At 36.9% G+C, this 25606-nt stretch overlaps 1 protein-coding gene across 2 annotated transcripts in view; it reads left to right on the plus strand.

Annotated features, from left to right (window-relative positions):
- The first annotated feature begins 3073 nt into the window (after nt 1–3073).
- The window catches only part of LOC132155978 (transcription factor Maf-like), a 135250-nt gene continuing 112717 nt past the window's right edge, over nt 3074–25606 (plus strand). For both annotated transcript variants that reach the window (XM_059564778.1, XM_059564779.1), the window contains exons 1-2: nt 3074–4613; nt 9926–9988. In XM_059564778.1, coding sequence (XP_059420761.1) covers nt 3640–4613; nt 9926–9953 — 1002 coding nt within the window. In that variant the 5' untranslated portion in view covers nt 3074–3639 and the 3' untranslated portion in view covers nt 9954–9988. The remainder of the gene's footprint in view (nt 4614–9925; nt 9989–25606) is intronic.

A 25606-nucleotide genomic window follows, 5' to 3' on the forward strand; every position in this document is an offset into this window, starting at 1 on the left:
CTTCCTACTTGCTCTTGACTCACAGTGCCAAGTTTATTCAGTTTTACCCTCTTTCTCTTTCTAGTGACTTCACTTTATGTATTGAAAGACTCATATTCCTCAATTTCACATGTAACTGTTACATCCGTTTTTTTTTGTGTTTTTTTTTATTGATTAGGAATGAAGGCTGTCATGATTTGGACTTTTGAGCGATTGCAAATGAAGTGACTTAGGGGTCATGGAGTAATATCCTCTTCTTGAAGAAGTCCTTGATCTTTTTTTTTTTTTTTTTTTTTGCATTTCATTTTCTCACCAATGTGCTTTGACATAATCGAGATTACAGTAATTTGCAGAGGCATTTTGTTGCACTTGTGGTTGAACTGTGGGGTAAGCACACAGTGTGGGTGTTTGTGTGGTTTGAAAAGAAGTAGGAAATGTTCTATCCATATGTAAAGTCACACAAAGCAACACAGCATTTAATATCAAATAATTACATTTTACATTATGTACACCATGTACTTTACAAATTGTTATATTAGAAATAATAATGTAAATAAGCAGTAATATTATTCAAATTGCAATCTAATATTCAAATGCTATCTGATACTGAATGGAATCAGTGGACAAAATGACTGAAATCTCATCGGTACAGAATCCTACACCACACAGCTATACATTAAACACTACAATTGATTGTGTGGTATCAGTCAGTATTTTCATTTTCAGTGTGGTCAGAAAAATAGCTTGACACCTGGAAAATCACTTGTTAAAACACAATGTAAGGTTTAGTCATTCATTTAACACTGAAACTAAATTTAGCAAAGCAAAATGTTACACTCCTATGAGTCTGTGCTGTTAAGAGCCACAGTTTTTGCCAAACTTTGCCATTAGTCACTGCATAATCTTTTGTAGGACTTTTCTTTCTTTCAAAAGTGTTTTTTTTTTCACTCTGATACAATGTTTTATTTAATTTTCTGAAATAATAAACACTATTTGTTAAAGTGCATTCTTAGATCTAATTTATCTATCTATCTATCTATCTATCTATATATAGATAGATAGATAGATAGATAGATAGATAGATAGATAGATAGATAGATAGATACACACACACACACACACACACACACACTCACACCAATGTAATTAAAGTTCAACAAACTTAGCAATTGCATTGCTTTGTCAGAGCATATAAAGAGCAAATGCAGAGTTAGGCTAATGCAAATGCAGTGCACATACACATACAGTAACAGCTATTGATGTAATCATTCATTGCCAGCGGTTGGACAGATCATTACACTCGTCTCAGTCCAACATCTAAAAATACCAAGGATCCCTAACATGAGTTTGCAGAAAAGATACTGAGTAAATGATTATAGGCTTTTGTGCAGGGTATGAAATGGTTGGTGCAGTGTCAAACCTCACATAAGTCACATAAGGTTGATGATGCACAATTTTATAAGCAATTTTGCCGGTCAACTTTTTTTGAGCAATGTTGCTTGGGCACCTTCCCATTGAAAATGGGTAACAGATTTCTATCTGGATACTTTAGATCAGTCATGGGTGCAGTGTCCCACCAGGTTTCACAAAGTTGCCCAGCCACATTGTTTAAAATGTTGCCCCGTGTATCATCGGCCTAAGAATTTTCCTAAATTAGCAACTTACCATTACACGGTTTTTACTATTCTACAGAGCATGACACTGGACTGTTAATTCAAATCCTGGACAAACAAGAGAGTAAGAATCATGAAATTGAAGATCCAGACGGGATCAATAATTAATCAGTCAATTATATTATGCAAAGCGAAAATTACTTTATACTGTACTCATGCTAACTGAATACTTAAAAGAATAAAAGGGAGAGAAAAATCATTAAGAAATACTGCCGTAATCAACCCCTGACCTCCAGTAAAAGAGCAATGAACAGAAGAGTAGTTTAATATATGACTAGATGAGGCAGATCTCAAAGAACTGATAAACAAGTTTTATGGCTGTTTTCTTGATCATATCCTTGAATAAGTTGGTTGATCACTGAACTACATCCTAATGTAGTTCATGTCTGAATTAGGGTGAAAAGAGTGCAGTTTTGAGTGAAAATGTGCAGTTATTAGGATCTATTTTTAACTTATTTAGAAATTACTTAAGATGATTACGTGAGATTGATTTGGTCAGATTAAACACTATATTTTACTTAAAATAATTTCCTAGAGATGTTAACAGACCATGCACATTTTAGGTATTTGATAAATCACTTGTACAATAAACTACAGTAGATTATGCAATGTGTTCCTTCTGATTGTCCATTCTGAAAATAATACACAGTCTCTCATAGTACATATTATGTGAATGCTGTTATGTTCAGTATAAGTACATCTACAAATTATTCCTTATTTTCACTCTGTATTGTTGAAACTGTAATGCCATGTATCCCATTCATTCATTCATTCATTCATATCTACATTCATATCTACATAAACGTGAATATAAAGTTTCACTTTCAAATAGGTCTGCAAGAGCTGGGTATATCCCCCACCTCCCCCAACACAAACACACACACACACACACACACAAACACACTTCTGTGGACTTCTATCGTTTTAATACTGAGCAAGTTATACATACTATAGCATAACTACTGAAATAAAATTATAGCCTATTTACTTCATTTTATACAGTTTTTATACATGTGGATGTCCCCAAAAATACTTTTGGGAGGGTTTTATCAGATTTAACTCACTCCTGTACAAATTACTAGAAACATACACGCACACAGAATTCTATTTTTATCCAAAAGGGGGCACTGTTGAGTTTCCAAAAGACCCATTTATCCAAGAAGACACTTAACTTTATTTGCAAATGATTTTATGAATTGAAATCATTTTATTTTCTTTCTAACAATAATAATGTTGTATTATAGCTTAGAGTTTATGTTCAGGTTTAGCAAAAAATTAATGTATAGATAGTTAGGCCTATATATATATATATATATATATATATATATATATATATATATATATAATTGTTTTATAATTATTATGTGGAAAACGCGTGCGTCACTAAAGTAATAGAATTCTACAAAGGGAATGATGAAAGAGTTAAATGTTCGACGTCCATTCAGTTCTTTCCTCTTGCATTTCCAAAATGACAGTCAGCTGACGAGAAAAGTTTTCGTTTCCGAAACGATATGTTAACGACCTCAGAGATTCAGCGAGCCTATTGGCTCGCTCCGATCCGTCACTGAAGCTATAAAACTCAGCAATGCTTTTAAACTGTACGGTAGTGTGTCGAGTTTAAAAACGCTCTCTCAGTTCGATCTGTGTCAGCAGCATTTTGCGCACTTCTTTTAAGTTACACTCACCCGTTTGACCACGATGATGTCTGCTCATGAGGAGTCACCAAAGTGTTAAATGTTTGAAACCCAAGGCCGCCGAAATTCACTTGTAAAGAGAGGAGAAAGAGATCCGATGCTTCTTTGCAATAGACTGTGCCAACGAGAGCTCATAATCTGGAGTTAGAAGCGCAGTGAAAAGTCCTGTGCAGTCTTTGTTTTCCTGCTAAAAGTAAAGCATAAAAATCAGCAAGCTGGCTCACTCTCTCCCGATCCAGCCGGCTTTGACAGCAGCTCTTCACCCGCTCTGGAGGACGGTCAGCAGCAAGAGGATGGCATCAGAGTTGGCACTGAGCAGCTCCGACCTGCCCACCAGTCCCCTGGCCATGGAATATGTTAATGACTTCGATCTGATGAAGTTTGAGGTTAAGAAAGAGCCACTGGAGCCCGATCGCAGCATCAGCCAGTGCAGCCGCCTGATCGCCGGGGGCTCCCTGTCTTCCACCCCGATGAGCACGCCCTGCAGCTCGGTTCCCCCTTCCCCAAGCTTCTCGGCGCCCAGCCCTGGCTCCGGGAGCGAGCAGAAGGCGCACCTAGATGATTTCTACTGGATGACCGGTTATCAGCAGCAGCTCAACCCGGAGGCTTTGGGCTTCAGCCCCGAGGATGCGGTTGAAGCGCTGATCAACAGCACACATCAGCTCCAGAGCTACGACGGCTATGCTAGAGGGCAGCAATTCAGTAGCGCAGCCGGGGCGGGAGGCACCATGGCCGGAGAGGAGATGGGATCAGCCGCCGCGGTGGTGTCCGCAGTCATTGCCGCCGCTGCAGCGCAGAACGGGGCTCCTCACCACCACCACCACCATCATCACCACAGCCACCACCAGCAGCACCAAACTCCCGGGGTCCAGTCCAGCAACAACTCTTCTAGCACCCACCACCAGCACTCCCACCTGGATGACCGCTTCTCGGACGAACAACTCGTTACCATGTCCGTGCGGGAGCTCAACCGCCACCTGCGCGGCGTCAGCAAAGAGGAGGTGATCCGACTCAAACAGAAGAGGAGAACCCTCAAAAACAGAGGCTATGCCCAGTCGTGTCGCTACAAGAGGGTCCAACAGAGGCACGTATTGGAGGGCGAGAAGACCCAGCTCATGCAGCAGGTGGACCACCTCAAACAAGAGATCTCGAGACTGGTGCGTGAGAGAGACGCGTACAAAGAGAAGTACGAGAAGCTCGTGAGCAGCGGCTTCCGAGAAAACTCGTCGAGCAGCGACAACAACCCCTCATCCCCGGAGTTTTTCATGTGAGTTCCCTATAAAACATAAAAAAAAAATCAGTCACTTTTTTTAAGTTTTTTCTTCTTTCTTTTTTATTTTTATTTATTATTTTTTTTAAGAACTCTTGAATTATGGAGGCTGGTTGTGAAACTATATATATATATATATATATATATATATATATATATATATATATATTCTGCATATGCATTATATCATTCTTTAAATCAGTTAATATTTTGATGTATATGCATATACACTCATGATATTGACCTTCATTCAGTTTTTTTTTCTTGCCAAATATAAAAGTTTGATATTTTTCATATATATGTATATATATATTGCTTTTGCCAAAGCCGAAGGATTTTTCCCCCATTATCATCCCATGCCTTCTGCTTGCAGTTTTGTGACTTTACATGAGAACTATATAAAGAGACATCATTAAAGTGCCTGCATGCTGGACATGTATGGTCTTTTTGTTCTTTCTTTATTCCTCTTCTGTTTTTTTATGCTTTTGAAAATGAACTTCTACTTGGAAAAGAACTTCTGCTCCGCATGGTATTCATACATTTCTTTCATTTCCCGATCACTTTTTTGGAGTACGGACTAAAAAAGTGAAAGGAGCATCATGCATCATCCTCCCAATGAAAAAGTTGATCCATACGGTTTCCATGCAGTTAATTCTCTGTTGAGAGCCAACTGGAAGTAGTGTTGCGAGGGAGAGAACAAGGACCTTGTTTCCAAAAGGAATTCTCCCTCTGGGACTTAAACAGTGTTATTGTTAAATGTGGTTTGTGCATTTAATGTCAAATCTTTGCATTTTGATAACTCTGGAATGAACTACATAATTTTTTTTTTTTTTTTTTTTGCATCATACAAGAACAGTTAGAGGTAGCCCATGCCACAGGTTGACACGGAGAAGGTGACTTAGATTTTAGATAATGCCTGATCATTTTGTTTGACGTTTTGGGAAGGCTCCAAGTTTGCATACAGCTGGATTTTTATCATGTGTAGTTTGAGCTTTTTGCAGCATGTACTTGCAATGAAAACAACAGTTTGATAGTTGTAGTTCCAGTTGTATCCTGCCATTTACTGTATTTTAAAACCAAAGTATTTAAGCAGAATTTCAAGTCAACATCATGCATTCAGAAAAAAAAAATCAAACATAAATATATATCTGAGATGAAATCTGACCTATTTGGAATTGAATTGCAATAAACTTGTAGCAAATTATAGATCACATATTGGAATCTATCTAGAACGCTAATTTAACAGGCACCCATCATGGCTTTGCTGAAAACTAAAGCATATAATATTATTTAGATATATATTGTCAAGCAGGACTCTGTTTTCTTTCTTTCTCTTTCTTTCTTTCTTTCGTTGTTATTAATAAATTCATTACTTACATGGCGATAATGTAGTAATTGATTTTAAAATGTCTGGACATTGATTTATGGTCAGGGATTGATACCCTGCTTGTATAAAACAGGATATACAGTTCATCAATACATTTTTAAAACTGTTGTTTTTTTTCATATATATTTTGCTGTGCAAAATGATTTTACTCACTAACCATATGTGATGTTCATATATGCTTATTTTAATTTCATACAATTATATGATATGCAATAAAATTTTATTTGGGCCACTTAAAGTCTGCTTTCTCTGGATGTTGTTTGTGATGTTATGTTTGTTAAGTTTTATTACGTATGTTTTTTATAAATTTATTTATTTTTTAACAATCATTAGTTGAATGAAACATAAGTTTTGTTAGTAGCTTGATTTAATTAGTCCAGTGCATGCATTTTGCAAAACATGCATGGCATCTCAAAAAATAGACTGTCTAGCACAAGATTCAAAATGAAACTGTAAATAACAATCTCTCTTATCATATGGTTGTTTGGCTCAAAGGACAACCATTTGTTAACAACACAGCGCTAATATTCTCAAGATGTATGGCAATTTTACTACAAACACTGTCTCATAAATTTACAAATATTATCTGGAAAAGACCACAGGACCACAGAGCTGCAGGCAATAGCTCACAATGTTTGCTACAGTTTAAATAAAGAATTTTATGGCAGACAACGCTGGAACATTCCAAAGTTCGACAACATCTCAATGCGATAGACTTTGCTTTATGTTTAGACTGAAGTTAAAGCGCCACTGTAGGTGTCACCTTTGTAGCCTTTATTTAGTGGCTCACAAGAGAAATTTGTGAATTTCTTGACAAAAGCTATTCCTTTTAACAGGGTGCAGGGTGTTCCTGCTGTGTTGCACAGATGTCTCAGTGCACAGAACAGTTCCTGTAACTCCTGGAAAAGCTGTTTGTGTGGGTCTGGAATTGCAAAAATAGAGTAATTTAACTGCAAATGTAAATAATTGTAGTTATCAATGAACAACATGTATACATCTGCCTGAGACATGCATTTTTATAAGAGTGAACAGTTGTATGAGTCCGGGTACATGAGTATGTGTATAGGATTTTTTAACTGGTGAGTCGTAGGTCTGTTTTTATAGTACAGCGGACAGCAGGGAAAAGTCTGTGATAAATGCAAATGGTAAAATAAATAAATTTGTATAAAAAAATATATAATAATAACAATTGAAAAAAAAACACTTTGAAATACTGAGAAAAATCAGTCCACATTCACAAACTTGTTTCGTGTTTACAAAATATATACATTTTCCTATTTATCTTTTTATATTAATAATTTTGCATATTTCTGGGCTTAAGCAGTCGATATTAATATAAAAAATGTAGATTGTTTGATTTTATGTACTTTTTTTCTCCTTTTTTTTTACCTTTGATAAACAATTTAGCTTAAGTGTTATAATGTAAAATTCTGAGGCAAAATCAGTTTAGAACCAGTGAACAGGTTTTTTGACGGTCAGAGTAAACAATCACATCCTGTATGTGTGCAAGATGTTTTCCACTGTTAGACATGTGCCAATCTGACCACTGATGTAAGGACAGTAATAGTGCAGAAAGCCTTATTAAAAAATTTCTTAAATCAAATTCTTAGAAAACCCAGATATACAAAAAAGGTGCACACTAAGAAAGGTTAAATAAAATATATATTTAATCTTTATCGAGATTATCTGTGGTCCGTTTGTTCAGAGACTTGCTCTTTAATTACTAATTATCTGCCTTTCCTCCATGTGAAAGAGGCGGCTTTGTCATCCACCTCTCCTGAAACAAGAGGTGTGGAGAAGAGAACAAGAGAGCGGCCGAAAGAGTATAACGGGATAGTTTAAATTATTTTCCCAGTGACTGATCCCTCAGAAATGGGCTGACTTGAGCTGTGTAAAAAAATTATAAATCATGAATCTGTATGGCTGCAGTTATGTCCAGACTGGGCTTTTAGCATGTAAGCATAAACTGCAGTTTATTACAAATCTCTCTCGTATGTGCACTAAGAGAAAAAGGTTCAATTGGTTGACAAAACCCTAAACATCTCCTTAAACTTTGTGTGCACTGAAGAAATTAGGGAAAGCACAAATTGTAACTCAACATTCTGCTTTCTTTAATTTGAAATGTATTAATGTTGTCCTAAAACGTTACATTTTATGTGACTCACAGTCTTGCTGTTACAACTGGGCTGTTATTATCCTCATTTTGGAAATACTTTTATTTATTCTTATTTTTTTTTATCATTATTTAATGTAGAATATAAAAATCATTAAATTGAATCAATAAATGTTCTCTTACTGAGACTATGTAACAGCAAATTCAGGCTTTAGTGAAGGTGTATTTCAGGTCAGTTAACGAGACGTAGAAACACTCGTACAGTCATTACAGAGATGTTTACCCTCAGGGGAGACCTTATTCATTTCCTGTGCCAGTCTTTAAGTCAAACGCATACAAACATACAGACATAACACTCTTCCTATGGTACCCCAGCTACCTTTCATCCATTTTCACTTTTAATCAGTTAACAACTTACAGCTTGCTCAACAAATTCGCCCACCAATTTTGTATTATTTTAAATAGTTGACTTGATGCAATTACACGGTCATCGGTATCCATGTACATTGTAGGCTGTACTGAAGCTTTTTAAGTCTTTAGTTTACATGTTATGTCATGTACACTTAATGTACATGACGTCATGATAGATCATGATAGATAGATAGATAGATAGATAGATAGATAGATAGATAGATAGATAGATAGATAGATAGATAGATAGATAGATAGATAGATAGATAGAGCAGTTTTGGAAGTCTTTTGGCTTGTGAGTGACGCAGGAAGAACTTGAAAGAACTTTCGGAAAGATGTGCACACACTTTGAAACTGTGTGTCAGAGTATTGGGGTTTTCCAGCGATGCACAGATGCAATAAAAATGAAGATGATGCATGTATGATACAGAGAGCAAGTGAGAAAAGTTTTGGATTCATAGTATTTACTTAATCTTTTATTTGGGCATTGACGTGCAATTGAATAATACATTATTTACAATTAAAAACAATTGATGTATAGCGTGTCAAACAAATTCTCTGAAATATGCATTTAGAGAGGCATTTCCCAGGCATTTTCTGGGTGATAAAATCATCAGTCGATAATGCACTTCTTTTTTTAACACACTTGAGCAATTTTTAACATTTATATTTGCGGTGTACCTAAAAAGTGCTAAGCTTTTAATATGAATGCTCTAATATTTGTCTGTCAGTATTCAGTAAAGTATCTTAATAGAAAAAATATGTTTTTGATGCTGGTCATTGTGATTTATAGCTGAATTATTTAATTTTATCTAGAGACAACATAATAATTAAACATATTACCTCCTATATTTTTGCATATTTTTCACAGATTGGTAATTAAGATATTTAGGCAATAAATAAATAAATAATTAAATAAATAATCTCTGTAATTCCGTTCATCTTCAACATCTTATGGCCCTCCATGACTGACAAAATCTGAATTTGGAGTGTAATGTGCACATGATACTGTAGTGGAATGGCATACAATGCATGTCAGTGACTATGCACTCACAAAACATACACAGTAATGGCACACCTTAGACTACATAATAATAATGATATATAGATAGATAGATAGATAGATAGATAGATAGATAGATAGATAGATAGATAGATAGATAGATAGATAGATAGATAGATAGATAGATAGATAGATCGATAGATAGATCAATAGATAGATCTGACTGTTAATTTTTGACAAAATTATTACAGAATATAAGTATGATTATTTCAGCTTATAGTACAAACTCTCCACAAAGATCACTATAAGCAATGTGTTAAGTCATGGTGAAATCACAATTTCCATTTAGTTTGTGGTGTATTATGACATCTCTTTTCTTTCTTTCTCTTTGTCAGGTCTTCCAGAAAGTTCCTTCATCTGTGACTATGAGTTCTCTAAGCCCGACCTTGATAAGTGAGGTAAATTAATTGCACCTGTATCTCTGACATACTACAGTACACAACATAGGCATGGTATGGAAATTCATTATGGAAGACTAATGCTAAAGCATATAATAACTAAATAGAATGGTGAAAAAAAAGTGTATATCAAGGCTGGTGGTTCCTAAACTGCTGTACAACACACTTTTTATTTTATTATTATTTTTTTTTTTTTTTACTTTACACCCGACTAAAAGCTAGTGTAAATTCACCTTCCCATAGGCCAATCTCTCAGTGCTGGCGTGATGAATTTCTGAAAGCCCAGTTGAAGCACAATCCATCTTTCTCCAGGCTCAGTGTGTACTCTTGTAGGACTACACCAATGACATCTCACTGGAGCACCTCATGCACCTCGCTCTTGGGTAGTCATAAAAGGGCTTTTAGTGACCAAAGTTTTCCATATTTACTGCGGCCCGACCGACCATGATTGATTCAAAGGGCATTTACCTTCTAGAACAAAACTAAGAGTCAGAGATTTTGTTCTTGATCTTGATCTTGATCTGCGTGCTGGGTTTATATATATATATATATATATATATATATATATATATAGAGAGAGAGAGAGAGAGAGAGAGAGAGAGAGAGAATGTAAGGATAGTTTTAGGCCTAATCTGAATGGTTGAGTCATATTTAAACATACTCTAAAATAGACTTGACATAAACACACTATTGTGGTGTGCAGTGGTGCTTATATATGTGGGTGTCTTATGCAGCATTTCCTGTCTCCCCTTACCAATACATTTAACAAAAATTTCAAAAAGGTCAAATAAACAAACAAAAATAGTTGTTAAGAATTCTATGAGCACTAAAATTTTAATTAACTATATCACTTTGCTGATGTCAGTGGTTCAGTAAACCACTTGTGATTAAATCACTTATTTATTTATTTTAAATGTGAATGTGTTATTTATTTATTTATTTATTATTTTTTTTTTTAATACCTGTTTCCCAAACACTGCTATCAGTTAAATAATAATAATAAAAAAGATAAATGGTTGAGCCAGTTTTCTTTGTTGGAATAGTCTGCATGCTTAAATAAATTGTACAGCACAAAAGTTTCATGTTTCCACTTTCAGGTAAAATAACCTATGATACCCTTTGTCCTCCATCTCTTTCATATTAATCTGCATATTGAGGATGAAATGTTAATGTCATGCCACCCTTCCCATAATGCTCTGTGTTCCCATCCCCATTGTATTTAAGTAGAGCACAGGATCAGGGCTGGCCTGGCTCCAGCCTCACTTAACTTTGCCTGGGAGAAATGAGACGGCGCTGTCAGAGATGACAAGGACAAATCAGCGTTCAATGAAGTGCTTAAAGTGCTGTTGTTTTCAACAGCCATCAGAGCGGCTGTGAATTAGGTGCCCTTTAGAGACGGCTGAGGAAATGGGCTGGATAAACACATAGGAATGACAGGAAACAGAGAACACAGGAGTGAATCACATGATGATACAGTAGGTGTCTTACATAGACCAGCTCTGTTATCACTCACATAATTGTGGGTTATCATGTCTTCAGAAACGGACACAATGAAGGCATTAGTATATAGGATGTTACACAAACATTGGTTTTGGACCAGTCGTTCCATTTCATTATACTGGCTGAAAAAGTAACACTTTAGATGGTTTTGACAAAGCCTAGGGCTGAGACCAGCATGTTCCTCTAGTAAAGGTCATTTTTGGCTTTATTAATTTCTACAAGAAAACATAAGTGAACAATCAGTAGCCTTTCCATGTAAGCTAAGTGTTAATAGGAAAAAGAGAATGATGCTTGACTGTAGCATGGAAAATATTTATTTTTTTATAAGTCATTCTACGAAAGCACTGTATAACTGATATAGGCTTATTTTTTTATTATTTTTTTTTCCTTTCTATTCAAAACAATTCCAAATATGCTTAATATATCAGGAAATATCTCGTTTCTCAAATATGTGTAGGTAAACGCGTTTTGCACCTTTATAGATTGCTATTTGATCAATATATGGAAATGTAGTGTAATCTATTAACTACACATAAAAACCTGACTTTTTACTTAAGTGCCATATCATGCCATAAAATATTTTTAATACGACTGAATTTGCATTTAATGTAAATTTTAATAACAATATTGTAAGATACTTATTTTAACACTTTCATTTTACAGAGAGTAAAGAACATTTACATTATCAAAAAACATTTTCATTCAGTCTAGCCAGAGTTCAGGCACTCTCAAAAACTCCCATTAAAATCACTGAAGCACTTTACATTATGAAACGAATATCTTACTTACATTCGTACGCACATCTGCACTTTTTGTTGTTTCTGATGAGAGAATTCGGTAAATAATTCAGTCAGCGAGCAAGTGAACAAAACACTGCGTTTCAGTGATGACTCATCTGGACGTCTCTGATTGGCCATTGCATCCATAAGTGCAACAGAATAGTTTCTGATTGGTTATCATGAAGCGTTGTACGAACGCGTCTGTCTCTGGCTCAGCGCCAGCCAGCGAACGCAGATTTGAATTTAGCAGCTGATGCTGTGCACTGAACGATCTAATCACACCGCTGTGATTGTATCAAATATATGAAAAATATTATTCTGCAAATTTTTTTTTTTTTCGTTTGGAAGCTGCATGTAAAATCCACTTGGCTTCGAATGGGCACGACGCCTCTGTATCTATTGATCTATGTATGTGTATATATATATATATATATATATATATATATATATATAGCATTGTGATGAGAGATTAAAATGATGAATATTTTAATTAACATACACAGATGACACATTCACAATAATTTATGCCTGAGAACATAAATTAAGTATTGTCATGAACTGCACGTAGATACAGAGGTTGAGGATGCAGTGTTAATGAAGGGATAAGTCACAATCAAAGTCCAAAACAGGCAAAGGTCATAACACAGGCAATCAGTCCAAACAAACTAGGACACTAGGTTAGAAATGCAGATGAGACAAGCAAAGCTTAGCACTGAATGACAAAATGAACCAGGTTTATATAGGGTGAGCAGACAGGGTTAACGAGACACAAGTGCAAACAATGTGTGCTGATGAGTCCGGGCAAAGGATTTTGCGTTTCGCTGTATATGTATACAATTTGTATCGTATATGGCGATTCATCCACATGGATCCAGCGCTTTGGGACAGTGAAACCGATATTTTTTTTTTAAACCGGGTCACAGAGTGGATAATTTTTTTTAAAAACACCCTTGCTTTTTCATTTGGACATCGAATCCATATATTTTCTGAAACGATGACATCAGCCCACGCCTCGCCCCTAGTCAGACACTACTATGTCACGTAACAAAAACAAAAACATGGACAAACACTGAATGATTTTCTTTTTATTAACTAACATTAACACTTTTTAATAAATGTATTGTTCCATGTTGGTTTGTATACCTCAAGCAAGGATTATGTGCATAGTCCAAATCTTCTTCTCTGTTTTTAGTGTATCTCTGTGGCAGAATTACAGCGCCACATACTGGTCTGGCATGCATACTGCATCGTTTTGTGTCAGTTTTGCGGTTTTGTGTAGACACAGTTATTTCTTGAGACGAGGAAAAAAAAAGATTGGATAGGGAAAGTTCTGGCTTCGTGTGGGCATAATAGCCTGACAGTGATAGAGGTATGGGATGGAATGCCCTCTATTGGTTATCAAGGGCACTCCAGCTGTTGATCATGACAACACGCTTAATGTAAAATTTACTTAATCTACTTAAAAGGTTCTTTAATAGCATTAATGATTCCAAAAAGAACTTTTAAAGGAAACTTTTTTTATATAACATTTTTGGCTGTAGGGAGGGCTAAATGAGGCGTGACTGGCGGTTGATACTGGTCAGTCTCGCTGATAAAGTGTCATCTACCAACGGTGGTGCCAAAAACACCATATATCACACCCACCACACGTATTTTTCAACACCCCGGACTTCCAGTGTAACAGCTCTGATAATCTCTATATTTGGGGTACTTGTGTAAATATGAATTTAACTAACTAAATGTATTTGATGAAAGGTTGGGTTTCACCAACTACCTATCAATATGATATTCCAAATTACCAAAATGATATGTCATTTTCAATACATGCTAATTCAATTCAATATTATATTGAGACTGTGATTGGAACTAAATCTAGAAACATGCTGCAGTCAGATTCTCTTGCACATTTCATTTTAATTTCATTGCTCATGGGAAAAGAAGAAGTAGAAGAAGAAGAGAAGAAAGAAGGTTCAGACAGAAATGCTGAAATGTTTGAAATAAAAAGGTGCACTTTTGATTATATGTTGTGATATTATTACTAAGATTTTTGTAAATGTAACTGTTGCTTGTGAAAATAGTACCAAAGTTGGGTTAAAAGTTATATGAACGTACACATGCATAAATTATAAATAATAATAACAATAATAATAATAATAATATCAATACAAGATCTACATTTCAATGGTTTTGAGATGTGTGCACCAGACTACTCCACTTTTATACTTTTTTCTCAAGATTTCTCAAATCTCATAAAAAACTAAAACAGAACATCCAGTATGCTACTGTAACCAATCACAGAATTAATATTAAATGTTAACAAAGATCTAAAATTCATAAAATGTATTTATTTATTAATTTATTTGTTTATTGATGCTCAGTCATTGTTGTCCAAATACTCCAAGTGTAATAAATTAATTAAAAAAAACCTGTCCACTTCAATGCTTGTCCAGGGTCACTCTGTGTCCTAGCAGGACAAGATGACCCAGACTTGCTGTATCCGCCCGATTTTCCAGCCACCTGCTCCATGCAATTGAAACTGGAGACGGAGGCCGATGGTCTATTTTTAGCTGTGCAGGCAGCAGACACTGTATTTGGGCTTTAAGGTTAAAAATAAGGATATCTCAGTCCAGAGTACAGTATGATGCTGTGGATAATGTCTTTAACCCTATCTATTTTTAGCTTACCGCCTCTGATCTTTAGCTTCTGATCTGTATGTGTGTTGTGTAGCACAGCCTTACTTCCTTTTCTAAAGGGAACTGGACTCAAGAGAGACAGAGAGTAAAGTGACTTTTCTTTAATACAGCGAAGTACACTGAATTTGAAATTGTGACTTTAGCTGTGTAATAGAGATACTCCCATTTAAGCTTGAGGCCATTAGTTCTAGCTTCAGCTTCAGAGAATTTGAAGTATTAGGGCTTATCTGTTCTTTGAATTTATGGTATCAGCTCTCTCTCTCTCTCTCTCTCTCTCTCTCTCTCTCTCTCTATATATATATATATATATATATATATATATATATATATATATATATATATATAAATATCAAGAAAACAGGTGAACACACACACACAAAATATGCTATTTAAATTTCAGAATAAAGTATGTTTTTGGTCTCATCATTGGTTCCCTTCAGTCGGTCACTCTCGGCATCACATCGGTGACTGGGTGCGGTTCTTACATGGCACTGTGTGATGGTCATGATCGCTGCCTCACATGTCTGGGCATAAAGCACTCTGAGGTGGCATTTGTGGATGAGTCATGTTCCCACTGTTGGAAGATGACTTTCTCGGAGCTGCGACCCAGGCACTCCCACTACCTCCAGGGGGCGGAGTCCCATTGCCGCTACCGCGATCTAGGGCTCGTTCTGGCGGTCGACAGATGAGAATCACTTCCAGCCGTAGCGCCGGTGGTTTGAGGGTTACAGTGGTGGCAAACCCATTACGGAACCAACCTTTGGGGGACCTTCACTCCTCTTGCACCTCCAATATAGTGGAGCGACCCACAGAACACGCTGGGCCCTCTTCAATCAATGTAACAGCGGTATCCAGTGGACCTCCCCCCGACCAGATGTCTATCTCAACATCGGAGAGAGAGCTCTCTGATGAAGATTCAGCTGCACTACCACCCTCAGGGATGGTGGCAAAGCCTGGATCGGATCCAGAGATGTCAGCTATGCTTTCCCTGGCCGCTGAGAGGGTAGGGCTCGAGTGGAACCCTCCACCATGATATGAGGACGGGTTTTACAGCCCTTACTTCATTGTGCCCAAGAAAGGTGGTGGGTTACGGCCAATCTTGGATTTGCAGGTCTTGAACCGGGCCCTTCAGTGGTTATCATTCAAGATGTTGACACAGAAGCTCCTCTTCGGGTGTGTCCCCGAGATTGGTTTGCTGCGATCGACCTGAAGGATGCATATTTTCATGTGTTGATACTTCCAAGCCAAAGAACATTTCTGTGGTTTATGTTCAAGGGGCATACATATCAGTACAGAGTTCCCCCGTGTCTTCAAAAAGGTATTGGAGGGGGCTCTGGCTCCTCTCAGAGAGTTAGGTGTTCGCATCTTCAGCTATCTCGCCGCGAAGACCCCCGGAGATGCCCGATTGCGGTCGTCCTTTCCTTACTGTAGCAAGGGCTGAAGCGAAGGCTGACTCCCTCCAACCTCAAAGTCCAGGTTGCTGCTATTGCTGCACACCATGACCCTGTGAATGGGAAGTCTTTGGGTAAGCATGACCTCGTCATCAGATTCCTTAAGGGGCCAGGAGGCTAAATCCTTCCCGGGCCCCTTCTATACCCTCTTGGGACCTGTCTTTAGTGCTAAAATCACTACAGCAGGGCCCATTCGAGGCTTTGCATTCAGTTGAGCTAAAGTTTCCTTTATTTAAAACTCTGCTCCGGCTTGCACTGGCCTCCATCAAGAGGGTAGGGGACCTGTATGCATTTTCAGTCGACGTTTCGTACCTAGAGTTTGGGCCAGCTAACTCCCAGGTAATCTTAAGGCCCCAGCCCGGCTACATACCCAAGGTTCACTCTAAACCCTTCAAAGACCAAGAGGGCCAAAAAACCTGGGCCATTAGCCCCAAGGAAGCACCGACAGGGCAAGATTAAGGACCAGAAGTGACAGTGGAAACGTGACTGGCCCTGGCACGCATTAGCACGCCTGGCCCTACAGTGGAAACGCGGCTTTTAAATCATTAGATGGTGAGGGCATTTTCGTTTTTTGGCCAATCAATGTCTACTTACGTCATGGGTAGTACCAGTTGTGCTGGTTAGACCCTGCTCCGGAGTAGGAGCTATTTTGGTTCTCGAAAAAGGCAGTCCAGTACTAAAATCGGTGGTGCAAAAATGCCCAAAAGTGGGTAGTTAGACAGTTAGTTCTGGTACTATGAAAAGGTTCCTGCGGTGCATCGCCACGTTTGCTGTACCACCGCTGAGCAGCTGGGTCACCGGCTCGGCTCCTCACTGAAAACCTGGTAGACATTGCATCTGCTGCCTTATTATACTTACGCTGTGAAAAGTGGCAGCTGGATGCAATAATGTCAATAACTTTTTACAAGTTTTCTATGTTTACTTTTATTTGTATTTATTGACTGATTGATATAAAGTGTAACATTTACATTAGACTCAGTTTTTTTATTTTTATTTATTTTTTATTATTATTATTATTATTATTTATTTTTTTACTGACCAAGTATGCATAATGAAGGGAAAGTATGTGTGCCTATCAACCTTTTCCTTTCTCTATATATTTTAAATGGCTATGATTAAAAATACCTACAAATATCTGTATACAAATATGTACAAATAATCTTTTTTTTAAAGTTCATTATTATTACAGTTATTATTATAAAAAAATATTATTAAAAACATAATAATAATAATAATAATAATAATAATAATAAAAACTTTGTAACTTAACCTGCATTTGATCTCACCCAACGTGCTGATCAGCAGAATTTAGTAAAATGTATGCAAGGAGAAGTCTCCATTTCCCCCAAGCACTGCCCGTGGTCAACCCTCTTTCTCTGCCTCTCTACTTCCATCATTTGCTTGTTAGTATTATTCTGTGTGTCTATTTGAACTAGCTCTTCGTAAGTGCTGTTTTAGTACAATATCTACTATTGTTCTCTACAGTATCCTTACGTGCATTTTGTTTGGGTAATAATTGTGCTCTTTTTAAGGTCAAGACTATTTCCAGCCAAAAGTTGAAATGTGAGGTCATTGTAGATTTCTCCAGAACCTGTCTGCCTGCAGGGTAATGGGACACCAATTAGAGAGATGTAATCATGAACCTTCAGCAGTGGGTTAGACAGGCGCTCTGTGACATGTGTTATAGAGCTGTGTCTACCAACTTTTAGATAGTTTAATTCATTTCACAAACTCATTATTTGGATGTACATTTGGACAGATGTACAGAAAATGATACTCTCAAATACTCTCAATTTCGATGACTTATTAATATCCATAAAGTCCAACTGCTTGTCATTACTGGACTGTATAAAAGGCAATAGCTGATGAGACAAAATCACTCATGAGATACTTTACAACACACTGACCTCAACACTTTGTACTGGAAACACAACAGTGGCAACAGTCAGTTGATCATTTTATGTAAAGGACAAATGAATTCTGATATCATTAGATCAAAGTGGGACACTAAATGTGACATAAAAACAAAAAAAACTGAAATAATAATTTTCAGAATGTGAAGAATCATTTTCCAGGGCCTGAATTATCACAGAGACTGCACTCACAAAGATACATTTTTAGACCACAAAATATTTTAGAATTCAGCAGAAGTAGACAATGTTTTAGATTCTATGAAAAGGAAGAAATAAAAACCCTATAATTGTAATGTTAAAATTTCCTGATATTTATAGGTTGCCAATGATGACCATAGAAAATCTGCAAAAAAATAGCTGAATAAAAATATGTGTACTTTTTATTTATTATTAGACTTTTTAATAATCTTAATTGATTGAAATGTATTTTTTTATTATTATTAATGTAATCTAGTTTTATCTAATACTGTCTAACTATTCTCATTTCAGTGGCTTGTGAAAAAGTAAATTGTTCATCTGATTATATCAATGACAGTTAAAAAAAAAAAAAGATTCAGAAATGCTGTGAAAAAAAAAAAAAATGCTGATTATGGTGAGCCAGCAAAGCAAAGTGAGATTTTTCTGTTGAAAATGTCATTTCATAACTTTCCATGGTTAAAGTGCAGTCTGCAGATGAGGAAACCTGCACATTTTTCGAAATGAATTCATTCGTTTTGACACGAGCTTGTTTACACTATGATTAACATGTAAATCACATTTTATAAAATTGTGAATAGGGATAACATAGAGGAATATGTTGTTATTGAATTTAGCACCATCTGTTTTACCTAACAAGGGAGGCAGGCAAAGAGAGAGAGAGAGAAAGAGACCCACTGCAGTTTTCTGTTCATTTACATCTCGTGCCAAAAGAAACCCCAGAGCTGCAGGAATACAGTATCTCACATTCATTCATACAGCCTGATGGCAATGCGTCAAACCTCATAAATGGCTTTCATCTACTGTCTTTTGCCTAAGTGCACCTTACTTACAGCCCACATTTAATGTTTCCAGCACAAACATATCTATTTTTAATAACTACCACCAGGTAATGGCCCCTCACATCACAGTCTCTATCGCTCAGTGATTCATATTTGAGCATATATAATACGCAGGCTTTGTGTTTTAAAGGGCAGTAACTGGATTAGTGTACAAACACTGTAACAGAGCATCTCCATGCCATGTAATAATTTATATAATTTATAAGAACTGTTATTACTATACAATATAATAATGATGTTATAATAGTGAAAGTCAAAATGAAGAAACTGCTAACACTGGCCATTTTAAAATTAGCATCAGGTAAGATTGCATTGGTTTATTAAAAGCAGCCACTGATATAAATCCATGTAAAGTTTATATATATATTTATTTATTTATTAGATCAGTTTAAACAATGAAAGTTAAAGGGATCATATGATGCGATTACAAATTTTCCTTTCTCTTTGGAGTGTTACAAGCTCTCTGTGCATAAAGAAGATCTGTAAAGTTGCAAAGACTAAAGTTACAAATCCAAAGTGATATTGTGTATAAAAGTTAAGACTTGTCCATGCCTCCCTAAAATAGCTAGTTTAAACACACCCCCACATGTCTACGTCACTGTGTGGGAAGATTTGCAAAATGGCGCCCAAGTGTTCACACAAAAAAAGAAGGCATACCTTTTATTTTCGCTGTCACGGAGAATGTGTGTTACATTGTAAAAGTGAAACTACTTTGTGTGGCCTTCCAAAAGAGTACAGTATCCGATTTGTCATGCCTAGAGCTGATCCGTGCTCGTCGCTGAGGAAATACATCAACTGTGGATCTCCAGATCGGCTTTCACCAAGGACGAAGCGGAGTCCAGGCGGGGTCGTCACATATGTGTTTGCCACAACCCCTGGCCACTCCTTTGTCGAATCCACCTGCTGTTCCTCGTTCTAGCCACTGGCTGCCACTCACACAAGCCATGGCCATTCTTCATGCTTTGCAAGGACAGTCTGGCGATATGTAAGTAGGTTTACATATGTAAAGGATTTGCCACTGATGTTTCGAATTCTGAGCAGTGTAGAGTAGTTTGTCGTTCCTCCGATCACAAATACATACATGGATTTATGTTTACATGGCACGAAATGCAACGCAACGCGTAAAAAGGCAGTATGAATCGTTATAATCAGTAATTATGTCCCCATTGGATGCAACAACGGCCTCGTTTGTAATGGGTTTTATTGATTTTCTCCTGTCATGCTGGTGTTCTGACCAGGACACGCCATAACAGTATACGTTGAGGGGCGTAACATTTCTGTCAGATGCTTGGAACATTTACCAAATCACAACACACTGGATAGATGGCCAATCAGACCACACATCGCTTTTCAGACCGATGAGCTTTGTAAAAAACGATGCGTTTCAGAAAGCAGGGCATAGAGGAGAAGCAATAATGTATATTATGTGGAAAATAATGTGTTTTTTTAACCTTAAACAACATAAACAAATTTCATTACACCAAATATACAAAATTATGTTCTTTTTAGCAAAATCATATGACCCCTTTAAATCAGTAAATATATATAATTAAATATAATTAAAAGTTACTGCATTCTGTAAAGCACACACCTCAAATGGAGATGTTAGATTTGTTGAATCAAAACATGAAATCACAGCTGATAAAGTGATCAAAATGTAACTCTAATGTTTAGAAAACTATAGGTTTTTTATCAGGTTATAAATCCTACAGTGTGTCTGCCATAATACAGTAACCACATAATACTTAAGAAGATAACCATAACCACAAAATAAGTGAGACACAATAAAAAGGAAGGTAGGAATTGTATTTGCTTGATAATGTTATTAATGTTATTATATCTGTTTTATCATTTATAATTTTATTCTGTATTGTAAGTGAGCATTGCCTCTCCAAAGAGTCTTGTGGTTTGATTCATTACAGCAGGTGTTCTCAATTCCAGTTCTTGTGCCTCCTTGCTCTGCACATATTGTATGTTTCTCTTATGGCTTCAGACGTTTGTTCTATTCGAACGTATAAGTGCCCTGTGAAGTAAACATCACCAGATATTCCGCCATGATTCCAGTTTGAAGCGAACATATATGTTCCATTCAAAGTGTTGAAGTGTGCAAGGCGTGAATTTAAATTGTATTTACGTATTTACAGAGGTATACGAAGACGTTGCGCAGCGCAAAGCCGTGAATTAATGTTCTGAAGTGTGGTAAACTTTAACAGATTTCCCCTGCTCAGGGTGTAGGGAGTAGGGAGCCGGGAGCAGGGAGCAATGAACACTGTGTAGGGACCACATCAATAGGAACACAGTTCATGCACGGAGCTCATTCCTAACTAGCTGATTATCTGAAATCAGGTGTGTTAACAAAGAGAGACATGCGAAATATGCAGAGGACTGGAATTGAGAACCGCTGCATTACAGGGTTTGTTCAGTCTCTCAGCAAGTCTCAGTCCTTTTCACCCATAGGTTTTATCATTCAGAGTAGAATGTGTGTGTCCCTACATCCCATATATATTTACCTCTCTCTTTCCCTCTGTGTGTGTGTGTTGAAGTAGTAGGGTAAGCCCTGCAGTGCCACTATAATTGCTCTAATCAAAGGTCTTAATTAGTAATTTGTGTCCTTTCTACTGTCTGCTATAGCAGCAGCTGTTGCGGCTGGGAAAGGGTGACCTCCACCAGATCACCAGATACTGTAATGAATAACAAATCCTTCTACAGTATGTGTGATGCTGTGTGGTTCTTTCTAGCGACCGTCATCAGCTCAGTGTTGGGATTTTAATGATGAAAAAAAAGAAGAAGAACTGTATAATGTAGCTGTGGATACTTTGCATTACATTATCGCCCACTTTTATTACTGGAGGCAGCCCCTCTTCAGTCCCGTGCTGGCACCGCCTTTATTGGATGATACAGTATACATACATGCTAATTATATTCTGTAACACTGCTTGTCCTAATACTGTTTTCCTGTTCCAGGGCAATTGTGCATTTTGCATTTATATGTCACAAACTGTGGTTGTGTTTTTTCAAGAAGAAGAAAAGTTAACAGTGGGGTGTATGGAGTCAGTGTGTCTGCCTCAAGTTTTTTAGGCCAGACATAACTAGTGTTTACAAGGCTCAGTGGCTCTTTGCTGTTAAATGATTGGTATGTGTATGTGTTGGTAAAAGACAGAGGGGTAATATATAATGTTTTAGCTCTCTCTCAATCTCTCATTTCATAGTAATGGTTTACTAGCCAAAAGAATGCTCTTTTTTGTGTTTAATTATAGGTTAGCCTTGCTATCACCCTTCTGAAAAGCCATTACTGGAGGGATTCAGTTATAAAGACCCATCAGAAGTTATTCCCCATGAGCAGGTCAGGGCTTATGTTTGCAGAGAAAGACAGGGTCCTTCACTCCAGACTTTTATTGGCTTGTTCTCTGTGTATGTTGGTTAGCCTCACTATGGAGTGTGGTTTTGGAGTCATGCAACCAGTGTAAATTCTGATACCATCTCTTCTCTTTAATTGCTCTCATGTGCTCCGTTTGGGTCACAAAGTCAGATGGTGTAATTGAGGAGGCAGGCTTTAACGGGAGCACAATAGTGCATACTAAAAACCTGCCCACAAAATGGGACATTTACATGTGGTACGCAGTATGAAAAATGCAACTGTTTGCACGCCCTCGGAATTTCAAAACAACTCACTTCCCTTTGTCTTGTTCATCACTGGGAACCGATATAAAAAAAAAAAAAAAAAAAAAATATATATATATATATATATTTATTTATTTATATAATTACTACTTATCTTGTACTTAATTATGCTAAATTTCATCAATTTATGAAAGTTAACTTTTGAATATTTTATTATTATTATTATTATATATCTATATATATTTTTTTTTTGACAAAGCATTACATATAACTTTTTGCTGGATAACAATTCCATCTGAGTGTGTGTCTTTCCAAACTCTACCGTATGCCTTCAATATGGCAAGTCGCATGATTTTATAACAGTTTTGAATTGTCTTTAAAGCTTAAATATGATCATTCATTCCCATTATCATGTTGTGTGATTGTACAGCTTTAGAACAACACCACAGTTATTAAATAACTGATTTTTTTATTTTATTTTATATTTTGAACTATCCCTTTTAAATCACTTTCAGAGCTTGTACATGTTACATTTGGACTATTTGATAGTTAGAGAGATGTTTTGAGCGATAGAAGTGAAATTAGGAAATAACAGAGAGGAGGGTTAAACCAGTTCTTTAAAGGGATAGTTCACGCAAAAAATGAAAATTTGATGTTTATCTGCTTACCCCTCAGGGCATCCAAGATGTAGGTGACTTGTTTCTTCAGTAGAACACAAACCAAGATTTTTAACTGAAACGATTGCAGTCTGTCAGTTTTATAATGTAAGTGGATTGGAATTATGACTAAAACATATAAAAAGAAAAACATACACAAACAAAATTAAATTAAACCCTGCTCCTCGTGATGATACACTGATGTGTAAAGACACAAAACAATCGGTCTGTGCAAGAAACTGAACAGTATTTTTATAATTTGTTTTGACTGAATTAACCAAATGTATAGCTTATGCAAATACTTGCTGACATACAGTACTACATAAACATGGTTAAATATTCTGACAAAAACTGCTATCTTATATCGATTAACTAGCAGAAGTTATTACTCCACCACCTGAGCGTGACATCATTAAAACAGTCCTATATTGTAGATCCAACATAGTCCAATTAAAAGAGATGTGATCATGTTACTACAGTTTTGGGAAACAGATGCATCTAGCTAATTAATTAATTCAATGATTCATTGTACAGTCGTGGCCAAAAGTTTTGAGAATTACATGAATATTAGTTTTCAAAAAGTTTGCTGCTAAACTGCTTTTAGATCTTTGTTTCAGTTGTTTCTGTGATGTACTGAAATATAATTACAAGCACTTCATAAGTTTCAAAGGCTTTTATCGACAATTACATGACATTTATGCAAAGAGTCAGTATTTGCAGTGTTGGCCCTTCTTTTTCAGGACCTCTGCATTTCAACTGGGCATACTCTCAATCAACTTCTGGGCCAAATCCTGACTGATAGCAACCCATTCTTTCATAATCACTTCTTGGAGTTTGTCAGAATTAGTGGGTTTTTGTTTGTCCACCCGCCTCTTGAGGATTGACCACAAGTTCTCAATGGGATTAAGTTCTGGGGAGTTTCCAGGCAATGGACCCAAAATTTCAACATTCTGGTCCCCGAGACACTTAGTTATCACTTTTGCCTTATGGCACGGTGCTCCATCGTGCTGGAAAATGCATTGTTCTTCACCAAACTGTTGTTGGATTGTTGGAGGGTGTTTTGGTACCATTCTTTATTCATGGCTGTGTTTTTGGGCAGAATTGTGAGTGAGCCCACTCCCTTAGATGAGAAGCAACCCCACACATGAATGGTGTCAGGATGCTTTACTGTTGGCATGACACAGGACTGATGGTAGCGCTCACCTTTTCTTCACCAGACAAGCCTTTTTCCAGATGCCCCAAACAATCAGAAAGGGGCTTCATCGGAGAATATGACTTTGCCTCAGTCCTCAGCAGTCCATTCACTATACTTTCTGCAGAAGATCAATCTGTCCCTGATGTTTTTTTTTTGGAGAGAAGTGGCTTCTTTGCTGCCCTTCTTGACACCAGGCCATCTTCCAGAAGTCTTCACCTCACTGTGCATGCAGATGCGCTCACACCTGCCTGCTGCCATTCCTGAGCAAGCTCTGCACTGGTGGCACTCCGATCCCGCAGCTGAATCCTCTTTAGGAGACGATCCTGGCGCTTGCTGGACTTTCTTGGACGCCCTGAAGCCTTCTTTACAAGAATTGAACCTCTTTCCTTGAAGTTCTTGATGATCCTATAAATTGTTGATTTAGGTGCAATCTTAGTAGCCACAATATCCTTGCCTGTGAAGCCATTTTTATGCAACGCGATGGCTGCACACGTTTCTTTGCAGGTTACCATGGTTAACAATGGAAGAACAATGATTTCAAGCATCACCCTCCTTTTAACATGTCAAGTCTGCCATACTAACCCAATCAGCCTGACATAATGATCTCCAGCCTTGTGCTCGTCAACATTCAGTTAACAAGACGATTACTGAAATGATCTCAGCAGGTCCTTTAATGACAGCAATGAAATGCAGTGGAAATGTTTCATGGCAAAGAAGGACTATGCAATTCATCTGATCACTCTTCATAACATTCTAGAGTATATGCAAATTGC

This window comes from Carassius carassius, chromosome 13 (assembly GCF_963082965.1).
Source record: "Carassius carassius chromosome 13, fCarCar2.1, whole genome shotgun sequence".
Taxonomy (NCBI): Eukaryota; Metazoa; Chordata; class Actinopteri; order Cypriniformes; family Cyprinidae; genus Carassius; species Carassius carassius.